This window comes from Primulina huaijiensis, chromosome 8 (assembly GCF_012295235.1).
Source record: "Primulina huaijiensis isolate GDHJ02 chromosome 8, ASM1229523v2, whole genome shotgun sequence".
Taxonomy (NCBI): Eukaryota; Viridiplantae; Streptophyta; class Magnoliopsida; order Lamiales; family Gesneriaceae; genus Primulina; species Primulina huaijiensis.
In genome coordinates this window covers 18,078,697-18,094,468 of record NC_133313.1, presented here as the reverse complement: position 1 = coordinate 18,094,468, position 15,772 = coordinate 18,078,697, and the positions used below count along the sequence as shown (strand labels likewise).

The 15,772-nt window shown below is 33.7% G+C and overlaps 1 protein-coding gene across 1 annotated transcript; it reads right to left on the bottom strand.

Moving 5' to 3' along the window:
• Positions 1-5,075: 5,075 nt before the first annotated feature.
• On the bottom strand, positions 5,076-15,155 carry LOC140983105 (protein KINESIN LIGHT CHAIN-RELATED 1-like). The gene is made up of 4 exons (XM_073450020.1): positions 15,004-15,155; positions 14,212-14,894; positions 6,365-7,273; positions 5,076-5,623 (listed from the first exon to the last, which is right to left on the bottom strand). Exons 2-4 carry the CDS (start codon positions 14,844-14,846, stop codon positions 5,389-5,391), a joined length of 1,779 nt encoding a protein of 592 aa, XP_073306121.1. The 5' UTR covers positions 14,847-14,894; positions 15,004-15,155; the 3' UTR covers positions 5,076-5,388.
• Between the last annotated feature and the right edge of the window lie 617 nt (positions 15,156-15,772).

The window sequence follows — 15,772 nt, the reverse complement described above, 5'->3', positions numbered from 1 at the left end:
GAATGTCGAAACAAAATTGTTAATTAAACTTCCAATACGACTTGGGTGCGAGAAAACGTTGCCCCGACAATATCAATACATGAATTTATTTTAAATAATAAATAAATCAGCGTAATTTAATGCGGCACTTTATTCATGGTTATGGAAATTCAAAAAATGTAATTGAATATTAGTGTGTTATTATTGGCTATTATTTATATAATTGTGAGATTATTATGTATTTTAAAAGAAAAAAGAACATATGTGAATTGAAAATAATTTAATTTTTAAAAAAAAAAAAAACACACACACACACACACATTCTTTTGTTTCATTTCCTCCATGAAAAAACAAGCATTTATTTTTACTACTCAGTGGTTGCACTGAATTCAAGTCGATCAAACCTATCCCTATCCATTGATATAATTTTCATTTAATTTGTGTTCCCATTTTGACATTCACATAAGAATGACAAGATTGAGTAAATGCGGGGAAAATTGCAATAATGGATTTCAGGTTTTATATATAATAATACGTACACACATATTTGCTTTATCTTTAGGTGTGTATTATGCATTTAAAAGCTAGCCTTGTTCAGAAATTAGTTGGGATCGTTTTTTTTTTTAACATATATTTGTCTTATTTATGCTCTTTTTCATATTAAAATTTCCAATATCTCGAAATCTATTAAATTACATTTTATTATTTTCTTAAACCAACAATTTCACTATCCTCTCAATTTCGACTGTAATCTTCATCACATAATCTTGTATATCCAAAAATAATCTTATTTTTAATCAATATTACTCTAATATATATATATATATATATATATAGTTTCTAATATACCACTATTTTTTAATCATTTTTCACGATTGTGGATATATAAGAACATTGCACACAACTTGTATACGTAGGGGGAGAGATATATAGTCGTGCATGGGGACAGGTTCCAACGTGAAAATGCATGCATTTGGTGTTTTCTTTTCTCTAACTTTCAGCGCTAAATGTGGAGCCGAGTTTGGTAATTAAAGCTAGCACCCAAATACTCCAGGGTTACATATATGTGTTACGTACGTAATAAACACCAAGAAATTATCTTTATATAGTTTAAACCATTAGATGAGATGGACCCCATATGTTTTGGAATCAGCTCTACACAATCTTTAGACATGTAAATGAACTAAATTATTTGTGGGTTATTCGAAACTCGATTCGATAAAAGTTCATTTAATGAGGCTCGTTAAGATAAACGAACCAAACTCAAACTTTACAATATTCGATTTGTTAATTAGCTCGTGAATATATTTGTTGATAGGTATTAGTTAACTTTTAGATTAACAAATAATAGTTTTGATAATATATTATACTTTTTATATATAAATAATTTAGTTTTAATGACTTTAATGAATATTTAAATTTATAATTTATATTTATTAAGCTCGTTTATGCTCAAATAAGCTGGTGAGACAATAATATATTTGTTAAGTGAAGTTCTAGCTCGGTTCAATTATAAACGAGGGTCAAGCTAAACCCGCATTCAAAAGTTCGACTCGGCTCGGTTACATCCCTAACCATTGAATTAATAATTATTATCATATTATTATATAATCTCATCTAAAATTATTTTTTTTTAAAAAAAACATATTTCTGGTCAAAAAAAAATTAAAATTGAAATCGAAGATAATGTAGTGTTTTTCATTTACAAGTACTTGAAATATTTCTCAAAAAAAAATTATAATCCATATTTTTCTTTTTAAAATTATATTATTGGATATTGCCTGGAGTCTTTAATTTAAAGTCCTGATTTTTATATATGGTTCAATAAAGTATAATAACAATAAAATTAACGACTAATTGATGAAAAATAAATAATTATTTGTATATCTTATATTGACTTTATAAATTGGGGATAACTAAAATTCTGCGCACATTATATAGCAAATAAAAAATATTTTCTCCAAATTAAATTAAAGCTACGGGAGTATAAAGCACGTGTTCAGGCCAAGACAAATTGATGGATATAGCAAATATATAAGATAAATTTATGTCTTCACCACATTTTTTATTTAAATAAACAATGTAATTTTATTTTTTAAAATAATTTTAGTTTTTTACATGTAAACTTTAAAAAATGCAGTAAGAAATAGATGAATAATAATAACATGATGCTCGCTAATAATAGGTATTGCCTAATATTATTGAATATTTAGAAAGTCTATTGTCTTTATTTTTTGTATATACTTTTCATTAATTATAATAGCTCAGTAAACTGGTTGACTATATTGGAACAAAATATATCGTGCATATTATACTTCTTCTTTTTTCCTTTTTGTTTTCAAATTTCATTTGTTATATGATTATATATAATTCTTTCCATTCAATTATAAATATATGTATATAAGCCCAATAATACATATTATAAAATTAATTATACGAGAATATCAAATTCAGTACACCACACACTACAAAAAAAACGCCAGTTTAGCGAAGGTTTTCAAAACATTGTCGTTAAATTTAGCGACGATATATATTAGTTTAATGTTATTTTTTGTAGAAATTGTAAGTTAATTTATTATGTTTGATAAATATTCAAATGAATTAATTAAAAAAATAAAATAAAAACATATTGATAATTAAATTCTAAATATAAAAATGTATAATTTATTAAATAAAAAAATTTAAAATAAATAATTTAGCGACAGTTTTTCAAAAAAAACGCAAATGTCGACGATTATTAATTATGTCGCTAAATTTGAGACGTTTTTCCTAAATATGTCGATAAATTTGTCGACGGTTTTTTAAAATTTGTCACTAATGATTAACGACGACCGATATGGGGGCTGAATTCAAAAAATTCATTAATAAATAACGACGGTTTTTTAAAATAACTGTTGCTAAAATTGCGATGTTTTTCCTAAAATGTCAATAAATTTGCGATGGTTTTTTAAAATTTGCCACTATTGCAAACTGTTTTCTTTTTTTTTTTTTTTTGTGGTGACATGCAACCAATATGTCAAAGTCAATATTGGGTGAGTCTATGCTACACGGGAAATCATCATAAGAACGTGTTGACCATTATTTGATTATCCTAGGTTTATTAAAAGCTACAATCCAAGTATACGAATTAGTCAACCAAATACATACATGTATGTCTGTGTGTGTGCTGTATTTTTTTTTTTTTTACAGTCATTCATGTGTACAATCTTTTATCAAATCAATTCTTATATGCAGAAAAAATTATGCATTGCTTCAGCTAATTAGGTACTGCATATATATTATAATAATGTTGCTTCTACTAATTTGTAACGGCCCGAAAATTCTAAGTATGAGCCGAGTTGAATTGTCGAGCCGATGGGATTATAATATTTTTAATCTAATTTTAGGTTGCAACTCTCACATGATATCTATATATATGTGCGTGTGTGTGTGTGTGTGTGTGTCCGCACATTGAATTATAGAATATGACTTTTATTATTATAATGTTTCGTTTATACGGGCTCAATAATTGTCAATTTGGGATTTATTATGTTTAGCATGGATGGAAAAAACTCATGAGAAATTTAAATGGAATTGGAGAATATTCTAACATTAAATCATCTAGTAGTAGGTGTGAATTATATTACAAATATAAATTAAATGTACAGTTATGTTTTTTATGGTTAAAAAAATAACTTTTGATTTATCTAATATAAGTACATCTTATCAAATAAATTAATTTTTAATTTATTTCTTGGTATTTAAATTGTAAAGTGGACAAGCATTCATTTAAGTGATATTCTATGGATTAATCCTTTTGATGATATAGAGTGACATTAATATAAATTAAATTTTGAAAATTATATTTTATATTGCGAAAATAATATAAATAAGTAATTAACTTTTCAATCTATTTAAAAAATTATTAGAGAATATTAATATTATAAAATATAGGATATTGATATATGAAAATTTAATTATGTCATTAATATTGGTATAAAAAACACAACAACAAAAAAAGATGTGCAAAGTAAGAGATTAGAATATTAACATAATACAAAGTATATTTTTACTCATCGATTTTTCATCAATAAATTTTTTTCACCTGAAATTTAGCCTTCCTAAGCAGAAATCCTAGGTTGGCCCTGGCATGGTCTTCTTGCTTGACAATGCATGCACCACGACATTGTGGCTCGTTCTTGTGGTGTTTTGCACTGTATACGAAAATACCACACAACATATACTATATATTAAACAATTAAAAATAATTATTTAATAAAAATATTTTCTCTCATATGACATCCGGTCTCCATTCCTCTCGAATAACTTTTAAAACGCAATTTTATGCATTCATGTAGAAAAGTGCATTTTGAACATGTAAGCATGCACACTATATTTAATTCATGTAGTTTAAACCATTTAATCAATCATTTTTCATTTTTCATTTTTCATTTTTCCTAGATTCGCATGCAGTTAAGGTTACGTTATCGTATTTTAGACCTTACAGACATGGTGTTCTTTCTTGACAATGCATGCACCACGACATTGTGGCTCGTTTTTGTGGTGTTCTGCACTGTATCGGGTGCAGACCTTGAGGTGCAGAGTTGAGGAAAGTTGTGTCGTACGTATATATCTGGCATGTGTCCCCAGAGTACCTAGTTACAAAATTTTTCAGTAATGCACTCGGATTTAAGGTTGTGGGGTTTATTTTTTTAAAAAAAAAAAAAAAGTTGTGGGGTTGTGGCCATCTTTATTTCTGACACCTTGATTTCGAGTTTGCGCAGTTACAACCACAAACCACGTAATGCGCTTGCATACTTTTCTTTTTAAAAAAAAATCTGTGTCATGCATTTTGTTGATTTTTATTATCGTCCGACCTATACTAGCAGCCAACCTTCACTTGAAATAGTAATATCAAAATCCAGGATACTTGGAGTGAAACATGCATGCCAAACAAATGGCTTTGCTCTTTCCGCGGTGATGTGTTTGGAATGAAATAGGATATCAATACATGCATTTACTCCACAGTCAAATTGTGAGTTTCAAATATTTTTTAATCAAAGTAAATAGTAACTTCTTTTGTCACAAAATTGAATTTTTTGAATGATACCAGAAAGTGAACTGAAAATTGAGGGTTTTTAATTCATAATCAAATCTTTCAATTAAAACACACAATAAACATTCAACCTTATCACCTAAAATTGTGATTTTTACAATTTGCTAGATGCAGGGATAGCTAAAGAGACTTCCGTTTCCCACAGTTCCTTCAAACATCACAACAATCAACCCATTAATCAATAAACAGTGACTTAAAGGCCTTGGAAACAAGAAGACACGACAAAGTTCCAGAATTTGATATTATACACAATCCTTTTTGTTTGCATAACACCGGAAATGCGCCAAATTTAGATTACAAGCAACGACACACAATCAGCTTCGAAACCCAAACGCAGACCACTTCTTCGAAGTCTCTTTCTTCGTCTTTCTTGAATTAGGATCGATTAGGTTTTCAAGCGATTTTGCCTCCTTTTTCCTAGACCTACCAGCTTCTTTCAAGAGCTCAGCTAGCCTTGCTTTCTCATCATTGAAATCTGGATTTGCTGTTCCCAGCTTCTCCTCACGCAGTTTAAGAATGTACTCGAGGATTTCTATTGCATCTTCAATTCTGCAAATTTTGAGGAAAATATTTCAAAACAGGTTTAGGGTCAAAAAGGATTTCAAATTTGTACTCTAGGCTCATCTACATTGACTAGATGTTCAACACGAGTTTCATTCAATCTTATTATTCTTCAAAATCCTACGTAGAACACCGAACATACATCCAATCGATGCAAGAAAAGGATTGGATAAAAGTGCAGCAGAAGCTTCGAATAGATCAAAGGGTGCAAGAAACATTTCCTAGGATACAAACTGATTTTGCATTTGACTTGATAGGTCAGTGTAACAAATTTCAAATGATGCCATACATGTTAATTGTTAATCCAAAATGACATTTTGACATCACATTCAGATAATGCACTCCCATGAAGAATTGTAAAATATCAAGAGCACAAGAACCATCAGGGAGTTGGAAGGAAAGACATTAATACATCTATATCTATAAAGATAAAATATTCAGACAGTAAGAAAGACTTCCTGTGATACTGGGCTTACATTACCTAATACAGGCATGAATATTTGCAAGCATTATATACGTATAATTAATTACTTATTATTATTATTACACAGATTCAGTTATGATTCATCAGATTGTCATGAGATTAAATAATGGGTTATTAGAGGATTACATATAAGACTTCTATGCGTTCCGCGATCTATTTTATATTAGTATATCACTAACTTTCGAAATGAAGCAACTTCGGCTTTAAAAGATGAAGAAAAATTCAAAACTCTGACGTGAAATTACCTTCCTATGCCATCATAAGTTGCTGCAAGATTGCTGTAAACACCAAGAGTATCCTGATGAAATGGACCACACTCCTGTTCTAGTATTTCTCGAGCTTCTTCAAACAATTCAGCAGCTTCATTCATCTTAAATAACTGCACAGAAGCTAAACCCATCTGATTCAACACAACCCCAAAGAATCCTGATTTCCTCTCGCCGCTTGCTCTAAGTTTCATTACAGCACTTCCAAAGCAGTTCAATGATTCTTCGTACTTAAGAAGCATGTAAAACATCACTCCCATCCGAGCTTCAATTCCAGCAATTGTACTTTGCTGACCTGGTTTATCCTCCAATAGTTTCATGCTCTTCTGCAGGAGTTTCAAAGCTTCATCGGGTTCATTAAACAATTCGTAAATGGCTGAAATTTCAGTCAACCCGCTTGCAATTTCTTCAGCACTGGTGCCAGGTACGGGCTTCGTAAATATTCTCAGGGCATTTTCGCAATAAGACCGCGACTCCCTCAATTTTCCAGTCTTGAAGTACAATTCTGCAAGCCGTAAAAATACCGAGGCAACAGAAGGATGATTATCGCCCTTGGAAGATTTGAACACTGTAAGAGCTTTTTGATAGGAGAAAACAGCCTCGTCAAAACGGGTGAGTGACGAGTAAATATTTCCTATGCAAACATCAATAGCAGCAACTTCATTTTCTTGTCCATTGGCAATCATTGCCATACTAGCTAGCACAAGGTGTTCCAAAGCTAACTCATAATCTCCTTTAGCCTCACATATGAGAGCCATCAACCGACGGTCAGCTGCTTCCTCAAGAGATGCAGGCGGGCTATGCACACGATGGATTTCAAGAGTTCTCTTGCATAGATTTTCTGCTTCAACAAAGTTCATGGCCTGAACATGGGCCTCAGCTAAGTATCTGCGATTGGTAATCAGCAGCACTTAAATCAAGAGCATCCAATAATTGTGATCCTTTAACTTAAATATTTTTTCACAAGAAGGGCTTACGAAGAAACAGACATTTTAATTTCTCAAGATAAATAACTAAAGAAAAACATATTGAAGAATATACAAAGACTAATAGGTTATTTAGGTGGAACACCGGTGATGTTTTCAAGAACATTCGAACAACATGAAGTTGATCACAAAATAGGATAAATCAAAGGTAGTATCTATTCTTCAGGGATCACAAGCTCAGAAGAAACATAAAAAAGGTCCAATATCTTTTGCCAAAGGCATTATTTAGATCATTATATCGTTTTCTCTGCTCATCAATTGAAGAAACAAGAGCTACTTGGTTTCCAAGAAAGACACCTGTAGTAGGTCTAGACTCTAGATCCATAGAGTGATCCCAAATAATTGGATTAACTAGAATTGGTTGCTTTCAAATATATAAATTAGTGATTTATATAAATAAAATAAAAGACTACATTAACTCTAAAATTTTATATGTTTGGATCATTCCACTAATTAGTATCAGACCTCATGTGCGAAAAGCGCAAGGGTAGATTGAAAGCATTTTTTCAAATTACTGCCAAAAAAAACACTAACCTTGCTCTTTATGTTATCTCATTAATTATCGTATCACTAAGGTTGTGTTTAGATGCAAAGATTTGGACTTGTCAGACGATTTCAAATCGAATTTGAAATGCATGGATTTCAAATGACTAGGTTGAAGAGAAGCAAAAAAATATACTTTGGACACAGGGGTTTTTACTTATTCATTCTAATTTTGAACAAGATAGATACCATGGATTTGAAATGTGGATTTGATTTCAAATCCATGTCTCAGATCCATTCAAACCAAATGCAACCTAATAGAATTTCTTTTGTGAAAAAAAGACAGAGATCCACCTGTATGAAATTAGGAAAAATTTGAGCGGTGCTTAAGGATTCCGATGTGCTATATTCAATATAAATACGAGAATGTAGTTTACATCAAATTGAAAGAAAACTAGCAAAGGTGAAAACAGTCACATAACTTATGAGTGAGGGTAGATTCCCATCATCGAGGGAGAAACAAAAAAACCCATATAAAATCACAACATGAATAATCCAACTTCGTAACTGGACGCCCTATAAAGAAGTTTAAACCTGCGGTAGTAATAAAAGTAAGAGTAGGTCTCTTGTGAGACGGTCTCACGAATCTTTATCTGTGAGACGGGTCAACCCTACCGATATTCACAATAAAAAGTAATACTCTTAGCATAAAAAAAAATATTTTTTCATGGATGACCCAAATAAGAGATACGTCTCACAAAATACGACCTGTGAGACCGTCTCACACAAGTTTTTGCCTAAAAGTAATGACTCGATGTCCAATGAGATGGGGTTTCTTAACCGTTTAAGGCAACTTTTTAAACCATTTATCAAACTAACATGGGGGAAAGTTTTACCAAAATAATGTATCCCACACATTCACAATTTATTTTAGAAGAAAATTAAAAAGCCTTACCCAAAAGAAGGGTGTCGCTTGACAAATTAAAACCCCGCCTCCTACAGGAACGGCAGGGGTGGGGCTTGCATTTACTGATTTACATTTTCGACAAATTTGTATTATTTTATTTAAAAAACCAAATAAAAAATTCACTCCTATATTTATAAATAAAATATAAAAACGGTTGGTTTTATTTTTTACCACGAACAAAAATAGGGATTATTAAAACCTCGAGTTTGGCTCATCTGAAAATTCAAATTCCAGATAGATTCATTTGATTCAAATTTGATATCTTGTCAAAGCATGATTTTACATTTACCACTCATACAATTTAAATAAATTTATACATATTAAATTTTTTGTTTGGTACAAATATAAATCCTAATTCGAGCTAGATTTATTTGATTCAAACTTAACATCTAGGCATCTAGCTAAAACATGATTTTGGTCTTAACACTCTATAATTTTAAATATACTCATAAAATAAAAATCTCCAAGCAGCTCACAAAATATCAAACAAATCATTAGAATGTGAATTCAGCTAGAACATATGTGACGTTCAAGTTTGAGTTCTGCTAGAAACTACATGCAACAGATTCAATCGAATCCGAATTCGATAATTAAAAATCATAAAATAATCGAGCCAGCTTCAAAGACTTAATTCTGGCCAATTTACTCGATACACCCATTGGTTAACTTTCATTTTTTTGGTTATACAATGATTAATCTTTATAGAGTAAAAATATATTTTTAATCTTCACGAAACAATATTTTTTAAAGATCGCCACCTTCATTAGTCATTACACAATCAAGCACACACTACACACACAAATGAAATCGTGCACAATAGGCACCACACAATTAATTTGCATATTTCATCACTTATAAGTAATTAATCCAAAATACTATAGAAATCCACAATATGATTTATACACACATTGGATTCTATATTATAGCTTCATCTTTCCTGAAATTTTATATTATGTTATAGTTTACAGATATAGAAGCGGTTGGTTTTTTCTTTATTTTAAAAAAAAAACAAAACAATTTTTTAACATTCAAATGCCACAAGCCCACCCATGTAAGAGGAGGGGCTTCAATTTCTCAAGCGCCGCCCAAGGACGTAAATAAATCAAATCAATCGTGAGATATTTGAAGCACGATTCGATAAAAGCTTGTTTAAGTTCATTTAATGAAATTCGTTAAGATAAACGAACCAAACTCAAGCTTTACAATTTTCGACTCGTAAACAAGTTCGTTGGTAGGCTCGTGAGTTCGCACTTGGATGAAAAATAATGGTTTTGATATTTGATTTATAGATTTTAGACTTTACTTACGAAAAATATAGAAAAATCTATTAAATTTATTTATTATAATAAAATTACAAATTTTAATAAAAATATTATATTTTGCTCTAAATATAGTATTTAGTTTTTAAATTAATATTTAAATTTATAATTTATATTTATTAAGCTCAAATAAGCTCGTAAGTCATGAATATATTCGTTAATAAAGCTCAAGCTCGGGTCGATTATAAACGAGTCAAACTCAAACATTCAAGAGTTTGGCTCAGCTCGACTACATCCCTAGCCCTTCCCTTCTCTGGGGGGAGGAGTTTTAAAAATTTTATTTCTAAATGCCCCGCCTGGCATGGAATTTAATTTTTTTTATACATAACAAGCGCGAGTTATTTTATTAATTTATTTTGGTAATTTTACTCCTCAAGTTAGTTTGGTAAATGGTTTAAAAAGTTGCCTTACACGGATATAAAACCCCAATGAGATGTTTTTTCCTCGTGAAGAGCTATTAATTGCAATGAAAATGATGTACTATGACCCGCTATGAAATTTAAGTATGACTATTGAGTCACAAAAGCTTTTAAATGCTTCGTGTAAGAAAGCTATCAGGTTTCGGCTAAATCAAAACACTTTTGATAATGTAATTAAGTTCTAATTAAGTTATTAATTTTTCGCTTCCATAAATTTCAATTATAGTGAGTGATATCCTCTGATCACCACTTCACCACTAGGTAAAAGTTAAAACCACTCGGTCTTGATTAACAAGGAACCTTCACCGACCGTAATATTACACCTTTTTAATCAATAAAGAACTTTTACCAAAGTACTTTGTTACAACAGGAACTATTTTCAATCTCCTAAATTAGTTTCTCAAAATGAGGTTTTGATCTTCTTCGTCCACCACAGGTTCTACATCAGCTCGCACCATTTCTTTCCTTGACATTCATGGTGAGGAGGCCTCAAGCTGGTAACGTGATGCTCTCCTGATAGCTTGGTCAAAGGTTGTATGATCATAAAGGACAGAAAATGGAAGAAACCCCTCGGAGTAGCGGACTCAAGTGATAGGATCGCGAACATATGAACATAGAAACGTGGGAGGATTCTATGCTCTTATAACATGGGAATTCCAGAACTCCAAAGCACCGCGTGTTGGACCAAGGTCAAGACAGCTTGGTTAGAGGTTGCCTTGGATGATCATAAGGGAGAGAAAATGGAAGAGATCCCTCAGATTAGCGGACTCAAGAGATAGGATCCCAAACATATGAGGATAGAAACCTGGGACGGATTCAATGCTCTTATAACATGGGAATTCCAGAACTCCAGAGCACCGTGTGTTGGACCAAGGTTAATACAGCTTGGTTAGAGTTCTCCTTGGATGATCGCAAGGGAGAGAAAATGGAAAAAATCCCTCGGATTAGCGGACTCAAGTGCTAGGATCCCGAACATATGAGGATAGAAACCTAGGAAGGATTCTATGCTCTTATAACATGGGAATTCCAGAACTCCAGAGCACCGCGTGTTGGACCAAGGTTAAGACAGCTCGGTAGAGGTTGCCTTGAAAGATCGTAAGGGAGAGAAAATGGAAGAGATCCCTTAGAGTAGCGAACTCAATTGATAGGATCCCAAACATACGAGGATAGAAACCTGGAAGGATTCTATTCTCTTATAACATGGGAATTCTAGAACTCCAGAGCACCGCATGTTGGACCAAGGTTAAGACAGCTTGGTAGAGGATGCCTTGGAAGATCGTAAGGGAGAGAAAATGGAAGAGATCCCTCAGAGTAGCGGACTCGAGTGATAGGATCCCGAAAATATGAGGATAGAAACCTGGGAAGGATTCAATGCTCTTACAACATGGGAATTCCAGAACTCCGAAGCACTACTTGTTGGACCAAGGTTAAGGAGGGTTAGGATTTCACGCACACCGTCATCCCAAGCTCCATCTCCAAATCTCTTTAGGATTTCGCACTTGCCCTTGTATAGAAGGTTTTAAAGAGAGATTATTTCTCTCCACTTTTGGATGTTTATTTTCTTTTCTTATTTTGAGTCTTCTTGTAATATTTTTTCTCATCCCTCCAACGTAGTCGCTCTTTCCTTTTATAGGCGAAGAAGTATGTTATATGTTTCCAATTTTAGTATTTAGATGTCAAACTTTCATTTATTGGTTGTCAATTCATACCCACTTTATGTCAAATTGTATATTTGCAATCCATATCCACCGATCTCTTCATTAATCAGTTTTGCACGGTGGTTGCAGTGTTGGAAAGACAATTTTGAAAGAAGGAGAGGCCTTCTTGTCATGTGGTGTAAGAAGGATACCCTAAGTTGGAAGCAGGCGAGCGGTTATATTTTCCGAGTGGAGGAGAAATCCACATGTGTAACATTAATTCGTGCGAGTGGAGAATCGAACAGTGTCAAGATATAATGGGCGAGTGGCCTGCCAGGTAGAAAATGGGAATTTAAGGGTCATTTTTACAAGAGAGGGAGATTCCCGAGTGGGTGTTTGGCAAAGGGCCGAGTGGGTATTTATTGGCCCACGGTTCCCGGGGAATCAACGAGTATTAATGTTTTGCTTTCGCAAATTTCAAAAAAATTGAAGGGTTTGCTAGAAAAACTTCTACATTTCCTATTTTTCGGCACTATTTCCAGCACATTACTGTATTGCAGTGTTTTAAATGGCGGTCGAAGCAGCCGCCTCCTCGACCGCACCGCCTACGGATGAGGCGGGTGTTTTAGGCGGCTCAAGCTATACGATGTTCACGGTCAAGGCGGGCGGAGGAGGTAAGCAAGCGGACGAGGCGAGGCGAGGCGGTCAACATTTTTAAGTTGTAGTCAACAAATTTTAAAAACCTAGTCAAAATCAACTAATTTTAAATCTCGAAACCCTAGCACACCCCACTTAGTCTGCATTTATATATTTATTTGCACATTATCTAGATGTATTATATTGTATGAAGCTTCTTTGTGCTTAAACATTATTTAATTAGGCATCTTACATAAAAAATGATGACTATTTGTGATTATATTGCATTATTATATATGATTATTAATAAAAAAAATTACTTAAAAAATTTAACCGCCTGGGCGGCCGAGACGGTAGGCGGTCACCGACCGCCCCGCCACCGCCTCCCGCCATTTACAACCTTGTTGTATTGCCTCAACTACATTGCTACATTACTGTTTGCATATTTATTCCTTTATTTTATGAACAAAATCCAAATTCAGATTATCATAGGATGATACATTCCCAATCCGACTGCAAGTAGTTTTGGAAGAAATGTTGTTTTCTTTAGTATAAGACTTATGTAATAGTACGTCATATCATACCCCTTTATCGTTTGATCCCATGTTGTCAACTGAGATAGGCGGCGGGTCGGTCAGGGACCGCTTACCGCCTCGGCCGTCTAGGCGGTAAAAAAAAATTTAAAATAATTTTTGCCATATTACCAAACATTCATCATATGATTATGAGTTGACTGTAAAATCATTGCCAAACATTCACATGATATTACCAAACAGGGAGTGTTCGCTGCAGAGGTGGACTGTTCGCGGCGGAGGCGGTGGAAGGTTCGAAACGGTGGGAGGGAGGCGGTGGGCCTATCAATGTTTTGACTTTTGGAGGAGAAAATGTTTTCACAATTAGGGTTTTATTAAAAATAAATGCCGCCCTCGCCCGCCACTACTCATCTTCGGCCGTCTAGCCGCCTAGCCGATAGATGGCCGCCTCAACCGCCATGTAGAACACCGGTTTGATCTACTATTCATTTACCATATAAGTAGTTGTGTCATGTTATTTGACAACGTGTTTCCCTATAACAGCCATGTGTGGTGTCGTATCACATATTAGATTTGCTACGTTTAAAGGTTCCTTCTCCTATTTTTTCCGTCAGTGTAACTGGACATTGATTCTTAGCTTCCCAGTGGTACAGATATGTATGCGTTAACCTTATGAGGCAATCATGCCTTTCAAACAAGGTCCATTTTGCATCATTTTCCACCACAGTTTTTTCCGACTCGGCATTGATTAAATGCACTAAAAATGAATGTACAGGAGCACAAAAAATGATTCATAATCAATCCAACAAGCGACAACATAACCTCCAAAAAATTTGTAATACACACCTGCAAGTCTCTGCAACTCGAGGATCAGTATCACCCAATGCCTCCATCTGTATCTTCAACCCTTCTTGGTAACACTCGATAGACCGATCCAGCTGCCCTAACATTGAATATGTGTCCCCCAGCTGCATATACCCCGAAAACACAGCCAATGCGTGATCTGCACCTCTCTTCACGTCCGGAACCTTAATTGCCTTCTCCAATACCGCTGCCGACTCCTCAAACCTCCCCAAGCTACAATAAATCGCCGCCACTACGTGCAGACTCATAACCAAGTCCAAGCTCGGCTCCCCGTCAATCGCGCAACGCTCAAAACTATTTGCAGATCGCAAAGCATATTCTAAAGCCTTGTTCGGGCCTTCCCCTGAAGCAATTGTGTCACGTGCCAACTTGAGTAAGAACGGGCCGAGATCCGGGTTGTCAAGTGAGGTTTCGTCTAAGAAGTTTTTCTCCGGCGGAGACTTCTTCTTACGATCAGGCGATGGTTTCGCGCGTGAGGTCGACGGCGAAGGGGATGGAGGGCGGCGTGAGGCGGATCTAGTGGATCCGGGTTGAACTGGGGTTTCTGGGTCATTGGGAACCATGATTTGCAGAGGCGGTGCGTCCAGTGGCGTCTTGACGGTAACTAAGCCCGGCATTTCAGGAGAATAAATTGGAAATTACTGGAATTCTAGATTTTGATAACGCTGAAAAGTTTATTTACATAATTGAAGAAGGACAGGTGTGAATTGGAAGGATTAACGGCATGAATTTCAAGCAAAATTGTTACTTAATAATGGTGAGATTCTTGCATACCACCATTTCCAGCTGTTGCTGCCTGCTGGTGAGACTGAACTGATTACTGAATCCCAAATTAAAGTGAGGCAGTAAATTGCAAGTTTACTCTAGAAAATCCAATTTCCACCTCCAATTTACAATAATTGTGGCATTTTACTCCTTGCTCATCAGATATACCTTGCAGGATCTTGGAAAAGTCAATTTTCACTCCTAAGATATATATATTAAAAACAAAACAAAACTAAACTTTTAAAATATAAAAATAAATTTAGAGTTCGTAGAGTACGAAAATGTTAAAATATGTCGATGTTTCTTGTACTTGTTAAATAATAAGTAATTTCATTCAGTATCTCAAACTCTGATTCAGATTTGACTTGTGAATATGATTTGTAGATAATCGTATTAGCTTCATAACGAATGCTAAATCGTTCCATTCGGATAATCGAGCTGATCAAAATTACCAAAATATTGTAATTGTTCATATCCAACTGATTATTATTTTCATTGCAATCAGTTTGGTTTTGTAATAAACGATTGCTAAATCGTTCTATTTGGATAATCGAGCTGATCAAAATTACCAAAATATTGTAAATATTCATGCCCAACTGATTACTATTTTCGTTGCATTCAGTTTGGTTTTGTAACAATCAGTTTTCTTATATAACACATGTTTTAGCACAACTAACGTGAAATACGACTTATCTCTAATTGGGTTTTCTGTTCAATCATTTTATTATTATTAAAATCAAGACTTTCAGTATTTCTTAACCCAACACAAAGTAATAAA